The sequence below is a fragment of the Gossypium hirsutum genome, chromosome D01, assembly GCF_007990345.1.
Source record: "Gossypium hirsutum isolate 1008001.06 chromosome D01, Gossypium_hirsutum_v2.1, whole genome shotgun sequence".
NCBI lineage: Eukaryota > Viridiplantae > Streptophyta > Magnoliopsida > Malvales > Malvaceae > Gossypium > Gossypium hirsutum.
In genome coordinates this window covers 7601177-7625531 of record NC_053437.1, presented here as the reverse complement: position 1 = coordinate 7625531, position 24355 = coordinate 7601177, and the positions used below count along the sequence as shown (strand labels likewise).

Genomic DNA, 24355 nt, shown 5'->3' with positions numbered 1-24355 from the left:
TACTAGATACAAGATCCCACCAATTATGTTAAATAGTAGGCTTCGATACCACGAAAAAACATTATTTAGTAATAGGTTGTGCTTTCCTATGTTAAACATTGTATATGAGTAAGTTATTATTTAATGTGTTGAAGTTGGACTTGGAACAAGTATATGAACAAAGTAGTAAAGAGTACAACAAGAATATAATGGATCGCGTATGTTGTTCGATGCCAAACCTACATTTGTGAGGCCTTACTCAGAGAAGAATTCAGTATTAAATCTCAGCACAACCACTATCAACTCTTATACATGTAAGTTCAAATTAAGTTTTAATTAGACATTGTTATATTAAGTGTATATAAAATAATATAAATATTATGAGATTCCAATTGTCAAAAAACAATGCTTTTTTAATATTTTGTAACAAATGTACATTATGTTGGATTTGTTTCATTGAAAATAACTTTAAAAAATTATTAAAAAAACGACCAAATAATATTTTATACACAATGATCCAATCACTAGAAATATCTTAGATTTTAATGTTACTCAATAGTAGAGTACTTGGAAATTTTTGAAACTTTTATCAGAAAAGAAAATAAAAGTTAAAATAAGTCATAAGTCTTGTAAGACCCAAATTTTGCCCGGGGCCTAATAAGACCCAAACAAATTAATTAAAACCCAAACCCCAAATCAGACCAAAAATAAAAGAGCCCAATTACAATGCCAGGCCCAACAACCCACAAGCCCAATGCCCATTATCAGAAAAAAGAGGCAACACCCCTAGCCCTAGGCGCGCCGCACCTAGGGTCCTCTGACCCTTGACCTGCCAGCCGCCACCGCCGCGCGTCTGCCACCGCCACGGTCAGGTCGCCGCCCCACTTGCGCTCGTCAATCACCTATAAGACAAAATAAACACGCAACCAGCAAAAGAAAAACAAGAAAAATTGAAACAAATCGACTATAAAAAGCCGAATATCACTTCTGTAATTTTTTTTACAACCACGAAGGAATCGGAATAGCAGAAAAAAATTAAAAAGGTGTTGATTTAGATTTTTTTTACTGTTTTTCTCTTTGCATTTTATTTTTCTATCCATTTTTATTTTTATTTTTTTACTAATCTAATTCAAGAAAAATAAAGAAGAAAGGGGTTACTTGAATCGGCCCATAGCCCCGCCGTCAGTCGCCCTCTTATCGTCGACGGGTTTGGACTCCAAAGGTGGTCGGGGTCCTTTTTTTTCTTTTTCTTTCCGCGCTGAGAGAATTCAACTCTCGAGTACGCCGTGAAGCAAAGGCTGAAAAGCCCGTTTCGTGCGGCTCCGGCCACTGGCCACGGAGGCGGCGCGGTGGAGGTTGGGGAACCAAAGGCCGGGCATTTGAGAGAAAAGAGGAAGGGTTTTGAATTTTTTTTTTAAAATGGTGGCTGAAATGATTTTTTTAAAAAATGTTTGCTTAAATACCCTAAATAAAACGATGCCGTTTAGCTATTAGGGGTCAAGTGCAAAAACGACGTCGTTTTGGCCCTAACCCGCGACCCGACCCGTCCACCCTCAGGATCCACGTGTTTCTGCGGTAAAGGGGATACTTGCGCACGAGGTCCCTCCTCTTTTAAGCCTTAGTACAATCTGGTCCCATTTCGACTTTTTAATTTGGCCGTATGATTTTTCGTGCGTTTCATTTTAGTCCGCGCTGAAACATTGTGTGTTAGGGTTGGGAATATTGCCCAATCAGACCCTTGCCCCTTTAGCACGTTCTATTTAGGTCCCGGACCACTCCTTTTTATTTATTTACAGATCCCCCCAAAACTTTGTTTCAATATTCAATTTAGCCCTTTTTTGTTGTTATTTTGGTTATTTTATTATTTAAATTAATAGGTTTGATATTATTATTATTGTTATTATTACTATTATTATATTTCTATTTATATTTATGTATCTAAGTTTAAAGATATTTCAGTTTTACTATATATTATTGATTATTTACTTATATCTTTTTATGTTTTGGATTGATTCACTATTCTGTTATTAATATTATTATTGTATATTTACTTATATTTTCTTTTAATTTCAAACTGTGTTATATATATACATACATATTTTTTTTATAATTTTATTTATTTCGTTATTGTCATTATTATTTTACTTGATATATAATTACTTATTTATTTATGTCTCCATTATTATAATTATTATTTTTAAAAATGTTTTAGTTTTTATTTGTTTATTTACTTGTTATTATATATATAATTGATTCGTCTTTTTTTATTTATCTATCTTTTTATTTTGCTCGTATTATTTTTTACTTACATTATCATAATTGTTATTTCGTTATATATAATTTTTACCCAAAGTCAAAAGGAAAATTTTTCTAAATAAGGCAATATTTTGCGTTTGGAAATTTGAGAAAACGTGTCCTAACGTGCTGGGTTTCGATTTCTCGTTTGACCAAATAGCCAAATATCCTCTTAAAATTTCAAAGTATGGGTTTTGAAAACCATAAGGTGATCTTGGTTTCGAGAGTTTAAAGTATCATATCCTAACTTGTTGGATGTGATATTCTTTCAGAACAAAAGAATCCTAAATTCCAACCCATATTATTCGAAATTTTTAGGATCGTATTTTTAAAATTCTTCAAAGTTTTCAATCTTCGACACTAAGACACTAATTAATCAACTAGGTACCAATTTTGGGCGTTACGAGGGTGTTAATCCTTCCTTTTACGTACTGATTCCCGAACCCGTTTTTCTGAATTTCGCGAATCAAAATCGTTGTTTTAATAAAATTAAATTGTTTATTAAAAACAACCATTTTACGAGGTGACCCGATCACACCTTATCAAAAAAGATTGGTGGCGACTCCCATGTTCGTTTTTGTTTTCAAAATTCAAGTCGACCTCGTTTTCACAAATAAAGGATTTCGACAAGTCTCTGCACTCTTTTTAAATTTGGAATTTAGTTCCTATATTTTTATTTCTAGGAATTTAACCCCTCTGCTTTTTAGATTTCAAAGCTATGGTCCAACTGTTAGCATTGTTATAATTATATTGTTAAATTCACATTCATTACAACATCACTTTTTTAGTTACAAAGTTGCCAATTAACGATTTTTTTTTAAATGTCACAATAATAATTTTAACAAAGAAAAATTAACAGTATTAACAATTAGACCTGGATTTTAAAATTTGAAAAATAGAGAAATATAAATATCTATAACTTTAAATATATATGATAATTCGGTGTCAGTATAATGTCATGTCTCATGTCACTTGCAGCCATTAATTTGGAACAATGTGTTTAATGTGTATAATTAAAGTCAGCTGGTATACTTTATATATTGTGCTAAGTAAGCTTGTATTATATTGATAACGTATAAATTTATATGTTATTTATAAATCATTTTTTTGCAGGTATATGTATAAATCATCTCTTAATAAAATTTTTATAATTAAATAAATTATATATATTTTGATGAAAAATAATAATTTTATATATTTACATATATGCATTAACCAAGTTTTTTTTCCCAATAAACAATGAGTATTATGAATTTAATGTCTCTAGAATTCCCAACATTAATTCAATTGAAAAAATTAAAAAAATAAAATAGCATATTAATAAGATTATTTATGTTTTTTATTTAAAAATTAATAAAATTTTATATTAAAATTTCAATGGATACTAATCCCAAATTTAATATTTTCTATCTTTTCCCTTATATATATAAAAAAATTATGTGTAGTTAGTTAGTCACTTCTTTACTTAGCGAAGAAATTATACATAAGGTGACTATTCTACCAAAAAGTTTTCTTTTAATTCAAAACGATCAATATGTAGAATCAGAACAAGTGATTGTTGAAATTCGCGCAGGAACATACATTTTAAATTTGAAAGAAAGGGTTCGAAAACATATTTATTCTGACTCAGAGGGAGAAATGCACTGGAGTACCGATGTGTTAGTTAGTCACTTCTTTACTTATTATTGTTTCTTCTATCACAAATATACTTTTCTTGGTATACCATCATGTAGTTAAAAAATGTGGATGCTTAAACGAAAAATCAATATTTTACTAGTCGATGCTCTTCGTTGAGTCATTCCCCATAAACTTCTGGTTTGACTATTAAGAAAGAAATTTATTTTATTTCAAATCAAGACTAAGATAAGAAACTAGGAAATTGAATTCAATCGTATGGATGTCATCAAATTAAGCAATTGAGCATAGTTGACTAGAATTTTTTAAAAATATTTTTAGTTTAGTTAAGTTAATTTATATGATAAATCTTAAAAGTTAGTAAATTTTCAATTTATATTTTATTTTAATTTAAGTTTTATTACGTGTAAATTTACTCAGATTTATTTTGATTTAGATTCCTATCGTAATTCATGGGGGAGCCCTTAATTCTTGTGCTTTTGTCTTACTTCCTTCCCAAATGCTCAAAGAAGCATGAAGATAATCGGTGAATTGCAAGAAATAATTTGAAAGAGTGATGGGTATGAGTTTCGGAATCTGGCTACCTTCACTGTAGATATGAAATATGATATTTAATTTTGGAGCTTTATGTTGCTATAATGGTTTTTTCTTCCTGTTTTTTAGCCATAGATTTCAATGTTGTAAGGAGTTTTAGGCATGTCATTTTTCTATTATAGAACAAGTCATGTCACTGCTAATGCATCAAGGGATTGCTGTTTGTTGAGATTGATTATAATCATGATTTTTAAGTGTGGTCCCTGATTTCCATAGTCCTAAATACTTATGCATTTGAACTTCACTAAGTGGAAAAGGATCATTACCTTAATTGAAAAAGAATATATAAAATACAAATAATTTCATAATTGATTTATTTTGGTACACCATTCTCTGTATCTCTAATCAAATACATATAATATACAAGCCACTAAAATGAAAAGAAGAAGAAAAGAATGGAAGACAATGGCATCTATAATTTAATTGATACCACTCTTTGGTTTTATGCAAATAATGGATTAAGATTCAGCTACTTGGCCAATTTTTGGGTCACACCAATTCTCATGAGGGCCAAATAAGCAACTAGTCTGTAGATCAAAACCATTAGAATCAGGGCAACAGCTGAGATGAGTTGACCATCTAGCCCCACAGTTTTTATAGGTTGGAAATCTCCTACTAAGCAAACCTTCCCAGGTTCATTACAAGGGTAAGTATCATGTGGCTGGTATTGAGACCCCAACAAGAGTTTGTATGCGTAATGGGTAAGTGCAATGTATTTGATCCATGACATGAAACCCGGAAATTGTTGAATATAGTAGCCGCTGGCGAGTAAGAACGTGAGCATGATGATCGAACCGAGAGTGGCTGCCGATTTCGTGTTCATCACTAAGGCACCAATGGCTAACCCTATGCCTTGAGAGCCTAAGACACATAAAATAAGTGCAAATAGGGTGTATAGGAAACTCCCTGCTGTGGGTTTAAGCCCTGCCATCCAATATGATATTGTGATGAAAACAATGGGAAGTGTAAGCTCCATGGGGAGATCAGATATGATTCTTGACATGAAATATGAAGATAGCCTATACAAGCCCGCAGACCGTTCTTTTTCGAGCATTAAACGTTCTTGAGGGAAGGTGAAAATTGCTTGGTATAGAGGGAACAAACCCCAGAATCCTAAAATAAAGAAGAGGAATCCAATCTGCATGTTTTCAAAATTAACAACATATATCAGCCTATTTTTCTTAAGTTCATCCCATATATCAATGCCATCCAATGTTTATTCATACCTGGTCCTGCAAGTGAGCTACATCAGATTGCCACCATAATAGTCCTAATAGGACAGCTACAACAAGGACCTCAACAGTGTTGAATACGGAGAATGATTCATGTTTCCTTTCCTTAAGTCCCCTTTGAAGCAATACGGTGAACTGTTGCCACCATGTTGTAGGCCACCTTTCAAATGTCTTGCTTTCCATTTGATCATGATGGTGCTTGCTGTTATCCTTGAGCTCTTCCCTTAGTTTCTCACCAATGTTGCTCTTGTATGCTGAAACTAGTGTTGTCTTCACCAGGGTTTGTTCCTTTGGTGACTCATTTGATGATGTAATACCTATATAAACATTACAGGATTCAAATCAGCTGAAGTATATGTATGCAAAATTGTCACTATAAGATTAAAGCATATACCATTTGAAAGGTCCAATAGGAAATCTGAAGGGTTCATGGCAACTGATGGGGCATATCCGATTCTCGAAAAATAATCCATAGTAGCCGATCCTTGTCCAAAATACAAAGGGTTACCCTCTGATAGCAGCAAAACCTTATCAAACATGTAAAACAGTCTACTTGATGGCTGGTGTATTGTCAGCACAATTGTTCTTCCACCTTTAGCAAACTCCGACAACGTCGACACCAGCCTTTGAGCCGTAGTTGAATCCAGACCCGATGTAGGCTCGTCTAAGAACAACAAGCTTGGGTTTATAAGCATTTCTTGACCTATACTAACCCTTTTTCGCTCCCCACCCGAAACTCCTCTGGTAAATGGGTCCCCAATGATGCTATTCTTGCAGTCAACTAGTCCAAGTTCATTGATGACAGCTTCAGCATGCATGATCTTCTCTTGTTTACTAAAACTATTCGGCAATCGAAGCAGAGCGGTAAAAACGAGCGTTTCGGTGACGGTCAAGTGAGGGTATAGAACATCATCTTGAGTCACAAACCCTGTGTTTCGTTTCACTGAATTGGAGAAAGGCTTGCCATTGTAAGTTACGGTTCCACTGAGGCAACCACCTAGGGGACCCCCTAATGCAGTCAATAGTGTTGTTTTGCCACTGCCAGATGGACCAAGCATGGCTAACATTTCTCCTGGTTCAACCACCCCACTAATCCCATTTAAGATCACTTTCTCTCCTGAACCTGATTTCTTCTGAAAATAATTACCCGATTTCCCAAACTTGATTGAATAAACAACATCAACAAACTGTAAAAAAACAAACCATGAAAATACAACCATTCTAAACTCAAAATTTACAATCTTTTAAAAAAAAAAGAAAAAGAGAATCACTGTTCATACCTTTAAAACAACAGATTCATTTGTACTCTTGAAGATAGCTGTTGGTTTCATGTTATCTTCTGACTTATTTGCAGCTTCAACATCCAACTCTTTCGCCATTCTTACTAATCCCTGCAAAAAGAAACTTCTGGTTTCCTCTCTTTCTCTTTAACTTGGAATTTAAATATTTATAAATTGTCAAGTCTTATCTGTTTTAAGTAATTAGTTGGTAATGATTATGAACCTCAGCTATTTAATTTGTTGCTGGGAAGCAATGTTTGACGGTTGACCAAATATCATACTTTCTATATGTTACTTCCATGAATGTCACTGATTTTGTTTTGTTTGAGTAACCATGTTGTAGATTTTTAAAATAGCCAAATATATATATATATTTTCTTTGCAACTTGGTCATTGATTTTAAAATAAACGTTGCATTTAGTTATATTTTTAATAATTATCCCTTTTTCTAAATACAACTTTGCATTTGAGTGAGGAGTGTACCAAATGATTCTGAGTTATATTTTTCTAAAAAATATTTAGATATATTTTTAAAGAAAGCAGCCAGACAAATGCGGTTGTCACGGCTGTCATGATGGACCAGCCATATTTCACATCTCCATAATTTATTGGATCTTGACTTTTTTTTTTTTGGTAAATATAGATTTTTCAAACGGTAATATGACATAAACATTGAAATATTTATATTTTTTAATTTAATAATATCATTTTCATATTAAGGTAATTATTCTAAAGGATAGAACCATTTGAAAAAGTTTGCCAGATTTTTCATTTCATAAATCCTATTTTTTAAAATAATTATTTAATACATAATTTGTGTAAAATAAAATATCTTTTTAAAATTTTAAAAAATAAAAAATAGGAATTGAAAATTTTCATCTCGAGCATACAAAAAATAGTAATATACATTGACAATATACTTTTTTTTTTATTTTAAAAAATTAGTTGTGTTTTTTAATATTTAATTTTCTAATATTTTATTTGATTGTGAAATCTAAAAACTCCATTGTACTAAATATTTTCTCATAAAATTAATACTTAAATATTATATTAATATAAAATAAATAATATAAAACTATTCACTACTAAAAATAACTTTTCTAGGTTATAACATTATAAATATCAAAATTATACATGAACTTTGATTTTGTATAATTTTATACATGAAATTTTGGTTTGATCCAATTCTCACAAATTATTAACACAATTATTGATATAGCATCATCTTATGTTTACAGAAATAATTATATTTATCCAATATAAAAATTGATTGATCTATTTATTTCTATAAATGTGTATGATTGAATCAAAATTAAAGTTTCATGTATACATTTGAAACATAATCAAAATTTTATATCTATAATTGCATCAAACTAAAACTCATGTATACAATTGCACATTAAATCAAAGTTCATGTATAATTTTGAGATTTATATAATAATTTATTCTTTTACATTTTCTAAATAGAAATATTGACATAAGTTTTAATTGCTTAAAGCTTTTTATCATGAAACTATTTATTTTTAAATTAATATTTCGTAAAAGTTTAAAATGAATTGTAAAGTACTATACTAATCTTAAATGCCCAAAACACAATTTCATGTATTAAATTAATATAATATTGCATTAATCATATAAATATTTTAAAACTCCTAAAATATTGTAATAATTATTAAATAATATTTTCATAACTTTATATTGTATAAAATTTATTACTAAGTATTTACAAATTATATTTTTTGTATCTTTAATAAAATAATAGTATTATTTATATTAATAATTCATTACATATTATTGAAATATAAGTATATGTGTTTAACAATAGGTTAAATCCTGCGTTAGTCCCTATGCTTTGCGAAAGTTGTGGATTTTGTTCTTGTATTTTTATTTGGTTATTTTTAGTTCATATACTTTTCAAATTCTAAAATTTCAATTTTCACCAAACGATAATTGTTAAATTCATTTAATTAAGTTCTGCTATTTCTAAAATCTAATGTAACGATTATATTATCATATGTGTAATGCCATGTCAACTTGTTATTTCCATATATTACTAACTAAAAATCCAGTTAATGGATTAATGATAGTCATTTGCATCAAGACTGGAGTTTCAAAATTCAAAAAGTATATAGACTTAGAATGACCCAGTTAGAGAATATAGGCTAAAGCAACAATTGTACGCATAGTACAGGACTAGAAATTGAATGTAACCGAGTAAATTTAACTGTAACTGTTTGGGTTGGGACTAAAATTTCAAAATCTCAAAAGGACAAAAACTAAAAGTGACCAATTTAAAAGTATAAGAACTAAGTCCACAACTTTTGTAAAATATAAAGATTAATAACAAATATATTATAAATTAATTTTTAACTTAAAATTATATTATTTTAAACAGTTTTTTATTATATTCTTCTACAATTACCAATAAGATTTTTTAAGTCATTTTCATGATTTAAGAGAATTAAAAAGACTCATGATTAAATTTTCATAAATCATCCATAATTTGGGTGGTTGAAATATACAAATCATATAAAGTTGGTAAAAGCAGAGTTGGTTGATTGATTGCAAATGGATTTTCTTAAAACTTTATGAGTAAGTGAAAAGAGAAGAACCATCAATTTTTTTTTGTAATAACACATTGAACTTTCATTGTGCAATATAATATTTATACAAAAAATGCTCCAAAGCCTTTAACATCGTTTGAGAAACCTGCTCACTTGGTAGCAACCAATACATGAACAACACACGTAAATTTTCAATTTTTTTTTTATTTAAATTGAAGACTTAAGGATTGTGAATTTCATCATTAGCATTCACTAACTTACCAAAATCTATGAATTCTATGTCATGTTGTCTCTTGTCAACTTTTAGTTGCACTAATCAATGTCATCTACAAAATGAAATAATAAGATGGATACCAAGCACAAGAAGCAACAAAATTGACACATAAAAGCAATTATAACAATGGATACTAAGTATTAACAAGAGGTTGTGGCATATCAAGCACTTAAAATAAATAATTGGATTAACCCAAACAACCACAATGTTTAAATTATCGCACTACAAGATTAGCTTGTCATCAAGTACAATTTTCGACTCACTTAATAATGATTCAACACATAATATTAGTCCTTGCATGGACACACTTTAATATTCAGCTTTGACAGTAAATCGACCAATAACACGTTTCTTTAAATACCCATTGTGGACCATCTATGATCCAGATTAGTACCCAGGTTGCATATACAATGGCCATAATAAGTAACGTTTGCAATGGAATGAATTGTATTCCATAATCAACCATAACTTTAAGATATTAAAGAATCTATTTCATGCTTATGAAATGTATAATTTTATGAAATTGAGACAAATAAATTTAAAGAAGTAGAGTTGTTAAAAAAAAACTTACAACGATGATGATTTAGTGTAAACTATGTTTCAAAATAATCTTACATTCCACCAACAAAACACCAAAACCTTATATTCCAACTAAACGAACCAAATAGAATAAATGTAACATACCCGACATTTTATACGATAATCTTACATTTCTATAATCTCATATTAGTTTGTTATATGAAATATTATCTAATTAAAGTTGTTGATGATATTTTTTGTTTGGGCAAAAAAAGAGTTATTGATGATTAATCAATTAAAAGTGTAATACACAAATATGTATATTTTTCAATGTCAATTTAAAACTCAAAATTCCAATATTTTTAAACAAATCTCAATTCTATTTAATTAGATAAATTTGTTTGGGCCTTCCTTGAAGTTCTCTAAAGGGGCTTAGTTATAGCCCAGAAGGCCTTTGTTTGACCTTTTGGATCTTATTCATTTTGCATGTGTTATAGTAGGAATTCTGACAAGCCAAGCTTTCAATTTTATTAATCAACTTGACACCAAAAGGACAAAGTAATCTAAGATCTACTGATTTATTATATAGAAATTAAATTTTATATCCTATTTATTTTATGAAATTTTAATTGTATCCTCTTTGATCAGGCTAAATGCATTGTATGATATTTGATTTGTTAATGATAATACTTGAAGCATCCTTTTGCCTCCTGGCTTAGTCTAATCATAGTTGTTAATTACTAGAGAAAATCGACCACATAAATTAAAACCTTGACAATAATATTCATCTTCAATTAACAGTGCTCTGCCCAGTTTTTTGACCCTTCCAAGTCTATCAAGTCCTAAGAAATTCCAAATGAAGTAAAATGAGAATCACAATTCTGTGAACAGTCATCGGAAACAGTCAAAAAGGCAGTATTTGTATTGATTGTTGGTGGGGTTTTGTATAATAAAAAAGAACATAGTAACAGAAGCGATTCATAAGATATAAGTTTATGTGGACTTAATAAATAAAGCATTTATTTTGTTTGTATTTGATTTTTTTTATTTTATTTCTCAATGTATTTACCGAACGAGTCTAGTAATTAATTATTTGCATTCTGTAAACTCATTAAAAATGTAAATTCTGATCACGAATTTTAAAATTACTCTATACTCAACATAAATTTTAAAGAACACAAAAGGCTGCTGCTATTTGTAAATCTTTCATTCACATCTATTCACATCCTACATGCAATAAAACCTTTCCGTAAAGTGAGAATGAAAATAAAGATTCAAAAGTTGAAAGTCTCCTCTAAACTCACTTTAACTTCTGAAATTTTTAGTCATTTTTATAAAGAATATTTGTGTTTGTACAAAAGAGTTTGTTTTCTTTAGTGGATGCGTTAGAATTATATGACTCAAATTTTAAGAGATTGCTCGCAAGTCAAATTAAACAAAATTTATATTTTCTTTCTAGAAGATTTAGTATTTATGAGTATAATATATTTAGCATTTATTAGCATAATATATTTGACTTTGATTAGAATTAGGTTTTTTCAACCTATAAATAGATGTAGTCGAAACTCCTCTTGTAATCATTCGAATTTGACATGGTAAATGTTATTCTTCTCTGCCCGTGGTTTTTTTCCCGAAAGGGTTTCCACATAAAAATTTGTGTGTTCTTTATTGTATTTCTTTTTTCTTTGCTATCTATTATCATTACCGACATTCTATTTTTACAAATTAGTATCAGAGCTTCTGGGTTGTTCATCTCGATCACGGTAATGGCGTCTTTGAAGCATGAAATTTTGTTGTTGGATTGACCAGATTTGCGTTGTGGCAGATTAAGATGCGCATTGTGGCAGATTAAGATGCAAGCAGTTCTTGCTCAGATGGATCTAGAGGATGCCCTGCTAGGGATAGATAATATGCCTTCAACATTAACGGATGGAGAGAAGAAGCGTAGGGATCGAAAGACGTTAACACAATTACATCTACATTTGTCTAACAAAATTTTGCAGGATGTGATGAAGGAGAAGACCGCCGCTGCATTATGGAAAAGGCTGAACAAATATGTATGTCGAAAACTCTAACTAGCAAGTTGCATATGAAGCAGCGTCTTTATGCTCATCGTTTGGAGGAAGGTGCATCTGTGCACGAACACTTAACAGTGATTAAAGAAATTCTCTCAAACTTGGAGACCATGGAGGTTCAGTATGATAAGGAAAATCTAGGGATGATTCTACTTTGTTCGTTGCCTCCGTCTTATTCAACCTTTAGAGACATGATTTTATATAGCCGCGAGTCTCTCACAATTAATGAGGTTTATGATTCTTTGACCTCGTATGATAAGATGAAGCATCTTGTGGTTAAACCCGACTCAAAGGGAGAGAGTCTCATTGTTCGTAGGAGACAAGAACGGGATGCTGATGATGATCGTGGAAGGATTATAACACCCCAAATCCAGCCTAGACGTTATGGCCAAATCTGGCGATATAACATGGAAAGGGATTTGAAGACAATATTGTCGAGTTTAAAAACTGTTACAGTAAGTTAGCTTTTATTTAATTCAAAAAAAAACTAGTTGATTTGCTTTAAAACTTGTCTCTTAGCGGAAGCTTTTGTAACCAATTAATTTAGGGAAAATCGTTTCTATTTACGAAAAACCTTAGTTTTTAGAAAAAACCGTGTTTTGTGGAGTTGTAGGTTTTAAAAAATCCATAAAAAATAGTATAAAGTCCCAAATTTAAAGCCAACCAGTCCATAGTCTAGAAGATACATCAAAAACCCCAAATAAGTAATAAATTCTAGGCATTAACGGAAAACAGTCTAAAATTTATGTGTGGCCACCGTTGAGTCCTCCGCTGCACCGACCTATCAAGTCTGAGGATTACCTGTACAGATTAAACAAAGAAAGGGTGAGTTTTCGCAAACTCAGTGTGTAATCCCCACAGAAAACATACATACAGATAATCAACAGAATTCAGTTAGATACAGTCTGGGGCCCGCGCCCATCACAGAATCAGTTTGGGCCTTAGTTCATTCAGATACAGTCTCAGAAATACATTAGGGCCTTAGCCCATATTAGATACAAAATGCAGATACAGTAAATTAGAATCCTACCCACCAGCCTCTACATACCATCTCCGTCCAACCCTACACACCATGTGGGGATTAAATCAACCCACTCATCCCTACACACCATGATGTACCGAAATGCGGCACATAATCAGAAGGTTGCAGTTGAGCTGCCAGATAACAGGCTTAATAGCCTTTCAGACACTTCCTCCGAATATCATCAACCTACCTCAATGTAATGCAACATACAAAATATGTTATGCCATTATGCAATTAATAGTACATACATTCAGATATCATAAGTCATACTCGGTATAAAAATCAGACAAATAGATCACACATATAGGGGTCTAAGGAAAGCTTACTGACCCTACAGTAGGTCCACAGTCAACTTAGGCAACCTGTGCAACCTTACAGAACTTTTCAAAAAAATGGGCTCACATGCCCATGTGGCCCACTCGACCCAAATTGTCCTTGGCCACGTGATCCATTTTTAATGTAACCCGTGCTAATTAATTATTCATATATGTTTTCACTATTTACTTATATGTTCCTTCAAAGCTATCTACTTGAGTCTCTGTTACTAAATTATTTATATCTTGAGCTAAAGAATCCTAAATTAAGATCCGCTTGATTTTTTTGGAACTAGACTCAAATACCTTTCTACCATAAATTTTTCATAATTTTTGGTTTAGCCAATAAGTACAGTAAAATCTTCAAACTACCCTTGTTCTGCTATCTGACAGCTTCGTCCCTTTTTTGCTAAAAATTAATTATCTCTTAGTAAAAAATTTGGATGATGTTTCCATTTGTTTTGTTGAAAATAGACTCATTAATAATTTAAACATGTAAATTTTAACCCCTAATTATTTTTATCCAATTTTTTATGATTTTCCAAAATCAGAACAAGGGAACACGAATTCAATCTGACCTTATCTCACAAAGTTTATTATACCTCACAATGTACAATTCCATTAGTTACGCCGTTTCTTCTATGAGAAACTAGACTCAATAAGATTTAATTCCATATTTTGTTCATCCTCTAATTTGATTTCCATAATTTACGGTGATTTTTCAAAGTTAGCCTACTGCTACTGTCCAAACAACAAACAATTTCAGTTTTCCGCCAAATCCCTTTTTTTTTGCATTTCGGGTACACACTTGGTTTTGTTTGAAGCTAAAATAGTCCTCGAGCAGTCCAAAGCCTATAATCAAGACACTCAACATCAATTTAACAGATTTACAAGCGAATTGACAACCAAGAATGATTTGAAACCCAACTTACCACCAACGATAACCCTCCGTTTAACTATTGTTAAGATGAGAACACTGAATTCACTAGTCTGAGCCTCCCCCTACACCCAAATCGTAGAGAAAAAAATTACCACTTCAGTTGTTAAGAGATTCATGACAGAAACGAAGAGAAACACTTACTGAAACTAAGCGAGCACTAACCGCGTGCGAAAACGAAGGAAAATAAATAGACTAGGGAAAAATTAAGAAGAAGAAAAAGAAGAGAAAGATAGAAAAATGCAGAGAATTTTAGCAAGAGAAGACGGAGAAGAATAGACGACAGAATTTGTTTTAGAAAAGATAGTCAAAATTCGGTTATGGGAAAAAAATAAAATACAATCCCGATAACCCCCAAAATCTCTTAATCTTCTCCCTAGTTCCCACTACACATCCACTACTCAGAATCCCCCTATTACACAACTCTATCCCAAAATCTAAGTAAAAAAAATAATACCCTTGCCTGCATAACGATTCGAATACAAGACTTCCACCATAATAACACACTATTTAACCACCAGACCAACAAGCCCATTCTGATGTAATTTACCCAACAATCAAATAAAAGCCTACTAAACAAGAGTAAGACCTAATTCATTCAAAATACGAAAATTTACCCAAGCGAAGGCTTGAACTTTGGACCTTCCAAACACTCCTATAACACATAACCACTAAAGCTGACAGATATTTGTGTCATATTTTCACAATAACGAAATTAGAAATTTTGGGGCGTTACAAGGACACAGGAATAGAATCCTCGCGGTAAACCTAAAGGTAGATCGAAGTCTTCAAACGGAGGTAAAACTTGTAACTTCTGCAAGAAGAAATGACACGTTAAATCTGAGTGCTATAAGCTACAGAATAAGATCCAAAGGGAGGCTGTGAATCAAAAGGGAAAACAATTAGAAAATTTCGGTGAAGTTGATGTTGTAGAAGACTACAGCGACGGTGAACTTCTAGTCGCTTCTGTCAACAATTCTAAAGTAAGTGAAGAGTGAATCTTTGACTCAGGCTGCACCTTCTATATGAGTCCCAATCGGGATTGGTTTACAACTTACAAAACAGTGTCTGAAGGTGTTATTTTGAAGGGAAATAATGCTTCGTGTAAAATTGCAGGTGTTGGAACGATTAAAGTTAAGATGTTTGACGGAGTTGTCAGAACACTTAGTGATGTGCAACATGTTCCAGAATTAAAGAGAAATTTAATTTTGTTGACTACTCTTGATTCAAAATGGTACAAATACACAGCTGAAAGTGGGGTTTTGAAGATTTCTAAAGGTTCCCTTGTTGTGATGAAAGGGCAGAGAAAGACTGCCAAATTATATATTTTGCAGGGTTCTACTGTTACTGGTGATGCAGCTGTCACTTCCTCTTCCTTATCAGATGATGATATTAGTAAACTTTGGCACATGCGCCTAGGGCATATGAGTGAGAATGACATGGCAGAATTGAGCAAAAGAGGACTTCTTGATGGGCAATAAATTTGAAAACTGAGGTTCTGTGAGCACTGTGTTTTTGGGAAGCAAAAGAGAGTTCGATTCAATAAAAGAATCCATAACATGAAGGGAACATTGGAGTATATTTATTCTAATTTGTGGGGGCCATCCAGAGTGCCTTCGAGAGGTGGGGCTAATTATATGCTAACGTTTATTGATGATTTATCTAGAAAAGCTTGGGCATTCTTCCTGAAGTAAAAAAGCGATGTGTTTTTCACATTTAAATCTTGGAAAATTATGATTGAAAAACAGACGGGAAAACAAATAAAATACCTCCACACAGACAATGGCTTAGAGTTCTATTCTAATGAGTTTAATAACTTGTACAAGTTAGAAGGGATCATGAGACACTTGACAGTTCGCCATACTCCACAACAAAACAACGTTAGAACGAATAAACAAAACGATCATGGAGAAGGTTTGGTGTATGTTGTCAAATGTTAACTTACCAAAATGGTTTCGGGCCGAAGTAGCCTCTACTGCATGTTTTTTATCAACCGATCTCCATCCGTTGCCATTGAAAAAAAGACTCCACAAGAGGTATGGTCTGGTAATCTTACTGACTATTCTGATTTAAAGATCTTTCGATGTCCTTCGTATGCTCATGTTGATAATGAAAAATTCTAACCGAGATCCATTAAATGTGTTTTTCTTGGTTATAAGACTGGTGTAAAAGGGTATAAGTTATTGTGTCCTAAAAATAGAAAAGTTGTGATTAGTAAAGATGTTGTTTTTGATGAAACTGCTATACTACCTAACTTATCTCTTAAAGGCTCTTCTAATAAAGAAAATCAAAAGCAGGTGGAGCATCAGATTAATTCAGAATCTACAATAGAGTCGACTCCTCAAGTCAGTACAAAAATTCAAAATAAAGTTGCTTCTTTACCACAATACTTTATCGCCAAAAATAGAACTAGAAGAGAAATTAAACCTCCAAAGAAGTATGTCGAGGCTGATCTAGTTGCTTATAATTTAAATGTGGCTGAAGATATAAATGCAAACCAAGAGCCATCTAATTATTCTAAGGCAGTTAGCTGTGAAGACTCAGAAAAGTGTATGTTTGCTATGCAAGAGGAGATAGAATCACTCCACAAAAATAGAACATGGGACTTTGTAAAACTTCCTGAAGGTAAAAAGACTATTTATTGTAAATGAGTGTTTAAAAAGAAAGAAGAGACTTCAGGAGTTGAATAACTCATATATAAAGCAAGGTTTGTTGCAAATGGTTATAGTCAAATTTCAGGAGTGGACTTCACAGATGTGTTCTCCCTAATTGTGAAGCATAGTTCGATTTGAGTTTTACTTGGTATTGCGGCCATGCATGATTTGAAGCTTGAGCAGTTAGATGTAAAAACTGCATTTTTGCATGGAGAACTTGAGAAAGATATTTACATACAACAACCAGAGGGTTTTACAGTCTCAAAAAAAGATGACTATGTTTACTTGCTGAAAAAGTCCGTTTACAATTTGAAACAGTCACCAAGATAGTGGTACAAGAGGTTTGATTTCTTTATGACTTCTCATGATTTCAAAAGAAGTAGTTTTGACAGTTGTGTTTACTTTATGAAAAACAGTGATGGTTCTTTTGTGTATCTACTCCTTTATGTTGATGACACATTGATAGCAGCAAAAGATAAAGGAGACATAATAAAGGTCAAAGCCCAACTAAGTGAAGAATTTGAGATGAAAGATTTGGGACCAGCAAAGAAGAAAATTGGTATAGAGATTCTCAGAAATAAAAAAACAAGTAAATTGTACCTAAGTCAGAAGGGGTATATTGAGAAAGTTTGTAACACCCCTTACCCGAGACCGTCGCCGGAATCGAGTACGAGATGTCATCCAATTTAATTTACCAATTCGGAGCATAAAAATTTGCTTTTAAAATTAAATTTACTGTTCACAACAAAACTGTTCACCTGCGCGACTGTCACTAATTTAATTATATCTCGAGTTACGAAACTCAAAATTTAAATCCATAAATTTTTCCTAAAACTAGACTCATATAACTTCTTACAATAAAATTTTTATAATTTTTGGTTTAGCCAATTAGTACAGTTTATTCATCAAAGTCTCCCCTGTTTCACTACTTGACAGTTCTGACCTCTTGGCACTAAAAATCAATTATCTCATTGTACAAAATTCATATAAGGTTATCATTTATTTCTTTTGCAAATAGACTCACTAAGGAATATATACATATAAATTATGACCCATAATTCTTTCTGTACAATTTATAATGATTTTCTAAAGTTAGAATAGGGGACTTCAAAAACTATTCTAACCTTGTCTCACTAAAATTCAAATATCTCGAAATATAAAAATTCCTTTGCTTACACTGTTTCTTTCATGTAAAAAGAGACTTGATAAGCTTTAATTATATATATCATTCACTCTCTAATTCCATTTCTACTATTTATGGTGATTTTTCACATTCACATCACTGCTGCTGTCAAAGGCACTGCTTCTTTGTTTTAACTACCATTTCCACATACATAACACCAAAACATAGTCTTTACTAACCATTTCAATAGCTAATCTTAGCCATATCATATGAACATACTCAATACGATTAAGACTCTATACATGCCATAACTTTAAACTTTTTGAGAACACATAATACTGAGACGGCTGTGATAGTGTGATACCAGCTCCGACGATCCCCAATTCGAGCAAGCTCAAAACACTATAAAACAAAGGAAAGGAAGAAAGGTGTAAGCTACTAATAGCTTAGTAAGTTACATGTAAACAATAATACTCATTTAATAATTAACACTTTTAACTTATAACTATTCAAAACATTTCTTAGCAATTTCAATCACCTACACATGCACAATCTTACCAATTCACTTGCATATACATTTTCACACTTAACCTTTATCACTTATGCTCATTCTTTTCAAATGTACCTGCATACACACTTCATTTCATATTCACTTTAACTCATTATTAATCCCGTTGAACACTCAGAATATACACAGATACGTAGAGATTTAGCACATAAGTACCACACTGATATGTAGCCGAAGCTACCACTGATATGTAGCCGTAGCTACCACTGATATGTAGTCGAAGCTACCACTGATCAATAACACTGGAAATGTCCACGGACCTGCTCACACAAGCTGTCAGGTGTCTGCAACACATGCTAGATCACCCAGCACCCGGGACTCGCTGTAACACTGTAACACTGATCTCTAGTGACATGTCACTTGTATCCACTTCTATTCCTAAGTTCAACCGGGAATTTACACTTAACACTTTATTTTCAACACTTTATCACTTGAATAATTCATGAACAATTTTCCTTCCACATTAAATATTAATTCACATATCAAATATAGTTCACAATTTATAAAATATAACTATTATTTACACGTAACTTACCTCAGATGCAAAACGACTATTTTTGTAATTTAGTCGATAATTTTCTATTTTTCCCGATCACTTCCACTATTCCCTCTTTCTTGATCTATATTAACACAATTTAATACATTTTATCAACATTCCATTCAAATACAATTCATACACAATGTTGACACCATTTTTTGATGAAAACGGGGTCGACTTGGGTTTTGACGAAAACGAAAAAAAAATGGGAGTCGCCACCAATCCTTTTTAATGAGGTGTGATTGGATCACCTCAAAAAGTGGTTGTTTTTAATAAACGATTTGATTTTATTAAAACAACAAGTTTGGTCCACGAAATTCAGAAAAACGGGTTCGGGAGTCGGTTACGCACGAGGAAGAATTAGCACCCTTGATACGCCCAAAATTGGTACCTAGTTGATTACTTAATGTCTTAGTGTCGAAAAACTGAAAACTTTAAATAAATTTAAAATACGATCCCAAAAAAAACTCGAATAGCAGAGATTAAAATTCAAGAGGATATTTGGCAATTTGGTTAAACGAGAAATCGAAACCCAGCACCTTAGGGCACGTTCCTCAAATTTCCAAACGCAAAACATTACCTTATTTTGTAATTTTTGAAAGGATATTTAGCTATTTGGTTGAACGAGAAATCGAAACCCAGCACCTTAGGGCACGTTCCTCGAATTTCCAAACACAAAACATTGCCTTATTTTAAAAAAATTAAAAGGATATTAAGCCATTTGGTTAAACGAGAAAAATCGACACCCAGCACCTTAGGGCACGTTTTCTCGAATTTCTAAACGCAAAACATTGCCTCAATTAGAAACATTTTCCTTTTTGAAATATGGTATTTATATGCATAATGGAATAATGAATAAAAAGATGTGACTAAAATAATATGAGCAAAAACAAATAATAAATAAATAAATAAACCTAATTCATCATGTATGTTCAATAACAAATAAATAAATAAATAAACTAAAACATAAAAATGGGCATATAAATAAATAAACAAATGAACATTAAGTAAAACAAAAAAAAATAATAAAAGAAAAAAAAATTGATCCAATTTATAAAATATATAAAAACATTCATATACATATAAGGAAAATATTTGTATTTGTGCTTATAAAATATGAAAACATCCATATATTTATGTTTTAAAGTTATTAAATATGTAAAACTCATATAGGTATATACATATACGTATGGATATGTATATGTATATAAAAGGACAAAAGCAGAGATATTAATATATGTATATGCGTAAGGAAAATATACATGGATCTATGTGCATATAAATTATAAAATGTAAAATATATATATATATGGGTACATGCGTATGTATATAAAAGGTACATATATATATAATGTAAAAAAATGGACGCATAAACCATAGAGAAAAATAAATAAATAAATAATAATAATAATAATAATAATAATAACAAAGATAACCACAATAATAACAATAGTTAATTTAATGGTAATAAAAATCATAACAAAAATTTTACATTAACAAATAAACAAAACAGTAGGATGAAATCAAAAGTAAAATGAAATTACAAGGTAAAAACTGAAATAAAAAAAAAACAAGAAAGATTAAAATGGAAATGCGCGTAAATATCAGGGACCAAACGGATAATAAGACCGTTATTAGGACACGTGCTCGTTACCCAGTACACCGGAGGGCTAGGGACGAAATCGAAAGAGAAATAAAAGTTCGGGACAAAATTGAAATAACATAAAATCAAACAAAAGGGAGCAAACTAAAAAGAAAATAAACGTGGAAGGACCGAAATCGCAAATAGACCCTCAGGTACGAAAACACGCGGACCTTCATTGGGTCGGGTCGGGTCGGCCTGATCCATGTCAAAACGACGCCGTTTTTGGACTATTGTTGCTAGCCAAAACGACGCCGTACCAGAAGGCTATATAAACCTAAAAAAAATCTAAAAAAATCATTTTCCTTCTTCCTTAAAAAAAACAGAGAATCTCTCTATTCCCTTTCTCTTCTCCGGCCAAGGGGTCAGTTGTGGACCACCGTAGGCGGCAGTCGGAAATAAAAAAGTCAATTTTTTTAAACCCTGTTTCAAAAGCCTTTCATAAATCAAGTCCTTAAAGCCCTAAGGCCGAGAGAGGGAACCTCAAAAAACGAAACGCCTTCCTCGTCCGTTCTCAAAGATTCGGACTCCGGCGACGCTACAACCGCAATGATTCAGGTAAGTTTCGTTTATCACTTCTTTAGTTTATTAACTGTAAATGAAAAGAATGAGCAAGAACAGATCGAATTAAAAAAACTAAAAATATCACCTTTAAACTGATCTTTTCTTTCTATTTCTTCAATAAAGTTTTTTTTTAAAAAAATCCCCCCTTTTACATGTTCTTAGTTTCGGCTTTTAAAGCCGATTTACATGAAATCCTTAGTCTATGCCTATGCCTGTCTCGCTTGCCTTGATTTGTTTGCAGGGATCAACGCACGTGGAAGGAAGTGACGGTGGCAGTTGGCGGTGGTTGCTGGCAGAGCAGGTGGGCAGAAGACCAAAAGTCAGAAGACCCTAGGAGCGGCGCCTAGGGTTCTTCTGTTTTCTGCTAGGGTTTTCTGTTTCCTTTTTTTGGTTGGGCCATTTGGGCTGTTTAAGTTAGTTGGGTATTGAAAGTTTGGGTTTAATTTGTTTTGGGTTTGTATTAGTTTTGATGGGCTTTGGGCTAGGGGTTTATTACTGGGCCCGGGCAAAATGGCCTGCAACAGCTGCCCCTCTTTGCTCGTTGTTGTGTAACGAGAAAAGAGCAAAGACCAAGAAAGGCCAATTTTGCCTGGTCTCGCTTGTTTTGGACTTGCTCTAGTGCTTCTCTTCAAGTAGCTTTATTTCAGTCCACTGTGGCTTGTTGCTTCACTCTACTCAACTGCACTTCTGAAAGCTCTGACTTGTAGCAACAACTTTAGGGGGACGAAGTTTATGGTTTTAATTTACTCCACTGCAAGTTCAGGGAGATAAGATCTGTGGTTTTAATCCGCTCCGCTGTAACTTCAGGGAGATAGGATAGTGTCTTCGATCTGCTTCGCTGTAACCTCAGGGGGATAAAATCTGAAATTCTTCGGTCTACTCTACTGTAACCTCAGGGAGATAAGACCTGGTGCGATCTGCTCTACTGTAACTTCAGAGAGATAAGATCCTTTATTTTAATCCGCTCCACTGTAACTTCAGGGAGATAGGATCATGTCTCCGATCTGCTCCGCTATAACCTCAGGGAGATAAGATCTGAAAGTCTTCGGTCTACTCCACTGTAACCTCAAGGAGATAAGACCTGATGCGATCTACTCTACTGTAACTTCAGAGAGATAAGATCATGTCTTCGATCTGCTCCGCTGTAACCTCAGGGAGATAAGATCTGAAAGTCTTCGGTCTACTCCACTGTAACCTCAGGGAGATAAGACCTGATGCGATCTACTCTACTGTAACTTCAGAGAGATAAGATCATGTCTTCGATCTGCTCCGCTGTAACCTCAGGGAGATAAGATCTGAAAGTCTTCGGTCTACTCCACTGGAACCTCAGGGAGATAAGACCTGTATAATGAACCTAATTATGCCTAATGATTAGGATGGCATGATAAAAAAGAATCAAATGCTCCTAACTAGGTGTGTATGAATGGTATTTGTATGAATGCAGAATGTCATGAGAATGATCCCTTTTTAATGTTAGGGTTGTCATTTCTCGTTATTCAATGAGGTTTTATTACCAACACGTCAAAGTGTTATCTTGCTCGGCTGGTAACACTCATCTTTTACTTAGCCGGATTGCCCCCTACTGTAATCTTCAGAGTTCAATCAATTGGGGCGCAAAATTTGTACCATCATTTTCAAGGGTAGAAATATGACTTTCCTCAATCCTCTCTTATCCAATTTCAAGGATACAGGATCTATATCGTTAGGGTTCCTTACACCATCCCTAGGGTGTTATACCAAAGACTCATGCGCAAATAGAGGCTTTCTTCTCCGAGGTAATCTCTTCCTATTGCCTGATGATTATCACTTGCTTGTTTATTTAAGCATTGTCACCAACATGGCGTCTTATCAATCAACGCAATTGAAAACAAAAAATCCAAGGAGAAAGTCTAAATTTGGACTACTCCTTCCCAAATCTCCAACCTTTAAATTTGGTGTGTTCTATACAATAGTCCTGCTTCAGGCTCCTATATTATTTAGAAACTTTTTAGAGTAATATGCAAAACTTCTTTCGTGAAAGTTTTATTTGTCCATTAATCACTATTTCAATGCAACATGTTTGCAAAAAGATCCTAACAATGGATAATAACGAAGCTGGTTCTGATCATAACTCAAAAGAAATAAAACATCGAAGATAGCGAAAGAAAGATAACAAAGAAGTGGATTGAGAATGTGTATCTTCACAAAAAAGAAAAAAACGTATTTTCAAGAATGCACATATAAATAGAATAAGAACTAAGTGCTCCAGTTATCGCAGCTTGAATTTCTCTGTACAAACTTTCTGAAGACCATTCTGAGTTTGACATGTGTTTAGGAGATCTGCAATACTTTGTCAATGCTTCAGGACGCCGCCTATCCTTTCTTGTTGGTTCAGGTAAAGCAAAATCATCATATGCCCCCGATCAAAATTGGATCCGCTCGAATCACCTCATGTCCCAATCCGATCAAAACTTGAGCCGCCCTTTCCAGGTTTTCGGCTCAAGCCCCCTTTGGTCTCAAGGTGCCCTTTACGAGTTTTCACCCTAGCCTCTCCAAAGTTTTTTT

The 24355-nt window shown here is 32.8% G+C and overlaps 1 protein-coding gene across 1 annotated transcript; it reads right to left on the bottom strand.

Moving 5' to 3' along the window:
* Window positions 1-4787: 4787 nt before the first annotated feature.
* LOC107916914 (ABC transporter G family member 9) lies at window positions 4788-7227 on the bottom strand. Its single transcript, XM_016846290.2, has 4 exons — window positions 7016-7227; window positions 6130-6922; window positions 5730-6052; window positions 4788-5641 (listed from the first exon to the last, which is right to left on the bottom strand). The coding sequence occupies exons 1-4, from the start codon at window positions 7112-7114 to the stop codon at window positions 4973-4975; spliced, it is 1884 nt and encodes a 627-aa protein (XP_016701779.2). The 5' UTR covers window positions 7115-7227; the 3' UTR covers window positions 4788-4972.
* Window positions 7228-24355: the final 17128 nt, after the last annotated feature.